Source organism: Benincasa hispida, chromosome 11, assembly GCF_027475165.1.
Source record: "Benincasa hispida cultivar pf3 chromosome 11, pf3_genome.v1.1, whole genome shotgun sequence".
Classification (NCBI taxonomy): Eukaryota; Viridiplantae; Streptophyta; class Magnoliopsida; order Cucurbitales; family Cucurbitaceae; genus Benincasa; species Benincasa hispida.
The window spans coordinates 21,530,191-21,532,761 of record NC_143488.1 but is presented as its reverse complement, the minus strand read 5'-3'; the positions used below and the strand labels follow the sequence as shown (position 1 = coordinate 21,532,761).

General features: G+C 32.2%; 1 protein-coding gene across 1 annotated transcript; it reads right to left on the bottom strand.

The window, feature by feature from the left end:
• Window positions 1-541: 541 nt before the first annotated feature.
• Window positions 542-1,621, bottom strand: LOC120091204 (uncharacterized). Its single transcript, XM_039049120.2, has 2 exons — window positions 970-1,621; window positions 542-851 (listed from the first exon to the last, which is right to left on the bottom strand). Exons 1-2 carry the CDS (start codon window positions 1,452-1,454, stop codon window positions 782-784), a joined length of 555 nt encoding a protein of 184 aa, XP_038905048.1. The 5' UTR covers window positions 1,455-1,621; the 3' UTR covers window positions 542-781.
• Between the last annotated feature and the right edge of the window lie 950 nt (window positions 1,622-2,571).

The following is a 2,571-nucleotide window of genomic DNA, read 5'->3' as shown; positions in this document are numbered from 1 at the left end:
ATTTTCTCTCATTTTTTAACCATGATTTGCATTTTTAAAGTATAAGAGTGGAATTCTTAATCAATTTTTTTTTAAAAAAAATAATAAACTATTTTTTTAATTTTTAAAATTTCGTTTGGTTTTTAAAAACATTGGTTTAAAGTAAATAATAAAACAAAAAGACCAAATTATGATTGGTTCTTCAAGTGTTGTCCGCGGTAAAATTTGAAACTCTCATTTCAAATTTGTTATTAAAGTCATTAGCTATCCTCATATTGGTAAAAGCGGATATACATTTATTTATATTTATATATGAGTATTATATATAACAAAAACAAAAGTGATCTTTATGAAAGTTTGTGGATGAAAATAAAAACATTTTTCAGAATTTGTGAAATTAAAATAAACATTGAAAAGCAACCATAGAACTTAAACTTGAAGAACCAAAATTTTCTCCAACACAACTTGGTATAAATATATATATATAAATAGGTTGAACATTCTTGCTCTAAGAATAGCCCAAAACAACATGGGGAGAAGATAAATAATGAAGGCTATGATGTAGAAAAATGGGAACATTTAAATTACATTTAAATTTGCAGAGAGTCCCCATTAAAGAAAGCACTCAAACAAGCTACAAATTTCATGGACAAAGTTTTCTTCCTCAATAATCTCAACTTTCTGTTTTCAGATCATAATATTAATAATTATACAAATTACAGCAACCAAAACTATATATATACATATAACATAATATACTACACAGCCTTGAGTGATCGGAAAGTGGAAGTGTAAATTTGCATCAGAACAAGAACGGAGTCGGAGAAAACGCCGGAATCACGACCGGAATCGCTGCTGGACTTCGCCTGATGCTGAAGAGAAGAGAGAGAAAATAACAGAAATTCTTTTCAGATGTCGTTTTCATTTCACGGATCTTTACGGTTTTGAAAATCATACGGAAGATTCATGAACTGACAAACGATAACGTACCTGAAATCGTTACTGTTATTACGGCCGTGAACGCCTCTGCTTTCTCCGTCGCGAGATCCGCTCTTTCTTTTCACCGATCGTTCCGATTCCGCCGTCTGTTCATCGCTTTTCTCTCTCTCCATCACTACCAGGACTACCTTATCCTCCGAGATCGCTCCCAGCGATGGCTTCCAATCGACGGCTAGTTTCGCCGCTGAAGGCAACGACGCGCTTCGTTTTCTCCGCCGGTGTTTTCTGGTGGTAATCGGAGCTAGAGATCTCACCTCCTTGACGCCTGGCGCCTCCGTCTCCTCCGGATTCTCTATGCGTGACATGTTCACCGGCACGCAGCAAGAAACAAACTCGAAAAGGAATTTCATCGGGAAATTAACCGCTCCGGTGAGTCTCTCGGTGGAAGAAGAGTGGTCAGAACGAAACGACGGCTCTGATCCGACTCCGTGGAAGAAGCGAGGTTGAAAGTACAAAATATTTACAATCGCTACCATTGACTGATACGGCAGGAGTCCATTTTCCGCTCCGTCGTCCGTCGTAGAATTCCGGTAAATCGTGGTGGTGGTGAGTTCCCTTAGTTGAGAGGACTTGCTTCTCAATTTATAGAAACCGTTGGGTATTGATTTTCCGGTATCTACATCTGTACTAGTCCATTATAACTACCAAAACACCCTTCAATCTCCTTTTCATAATCACAATTCCATGGGCATTTTGGTCATTTACACTTACCCTATTATTTTCCTACTATATGTCAGTCATTAACTATTGATGTGATAGGTTAGATATTGTCATGATAAATGGTGATATAATATAAGTCAATGAAATTTAATAATAATAAGAATCCTCTAAGAAAAATTGAAATTTAATAATAAGGAAATAAAAAATCATTGAAGAAAAAAAAGGAGAAATCGTGCGTCTTTCATTTTTTACCTTATAAAATTACCAAGCTTTCGAAAATTCGTTTAAATAGATTTTTTCATATATCTCTGACGAAATTTAGTTAAAAATTTTACTTTTCAATTGTGTTAAAATTTTTATTTTTCGATTGTTTTGGTCTATATCTTGAGAGATTACACACACGATTTGGGTAAAAAAATTGATGTAATCTTCTCAAATCTTTTTAAAATTAAAAAATTCACACTATCAAATATTACACAATTTAAAAAAATTTGAAGTAAGATTTGCAAGATTTTATATAAGATTTAGAAAATATTGCAAGAGGAAATTCTAGAAGAAATAAGAGTTGGTATATGATTTAGAAAGATTGCATATGATTTGAAAAAATTACATGTATCTTGATGTTAATCTCAGACATAATTAACCCCAAAATTCCATATATTTGAATTTTTTCGATAGAATCTCGAGCAAGATTAACACCGAATTTGTATATATATCCCAAATCTTATTAATTGTTGTAAAATTTGATCTTTCCCAAAATTTAAAAATGTTGAATTAATTTAGAAATCTATTTTGATAATTGAAAAATCCATTCGGAATTTTGAAAATTCATATAATTGTTAAAACATAAATTATGTTAAAGATTTGAAAAATTAGGTAATAATTTGATATAATATTTAGTAAAGATAACCAAATTTAGAGAAAAATGGAAAG

What these genes read in the sequence shown, in the direction of transcription:
- LOC120091204 (XM_039049120.2), bottom strand. Translation starts at nt 1,454, where the DNA reads ATGGTAGCGATTGTAAATATTTTGTACTTTCAACCTCGCTTCTTCCAC. An exon ending in AATAACAGTAACGATTTCAG is followed by an intron (nt 852 to 969) that starts GTACGTTATCGT and finishes TCTTCTCTTCAG; the next exon opens with CATCAGGCGAAGTCCAGCAG.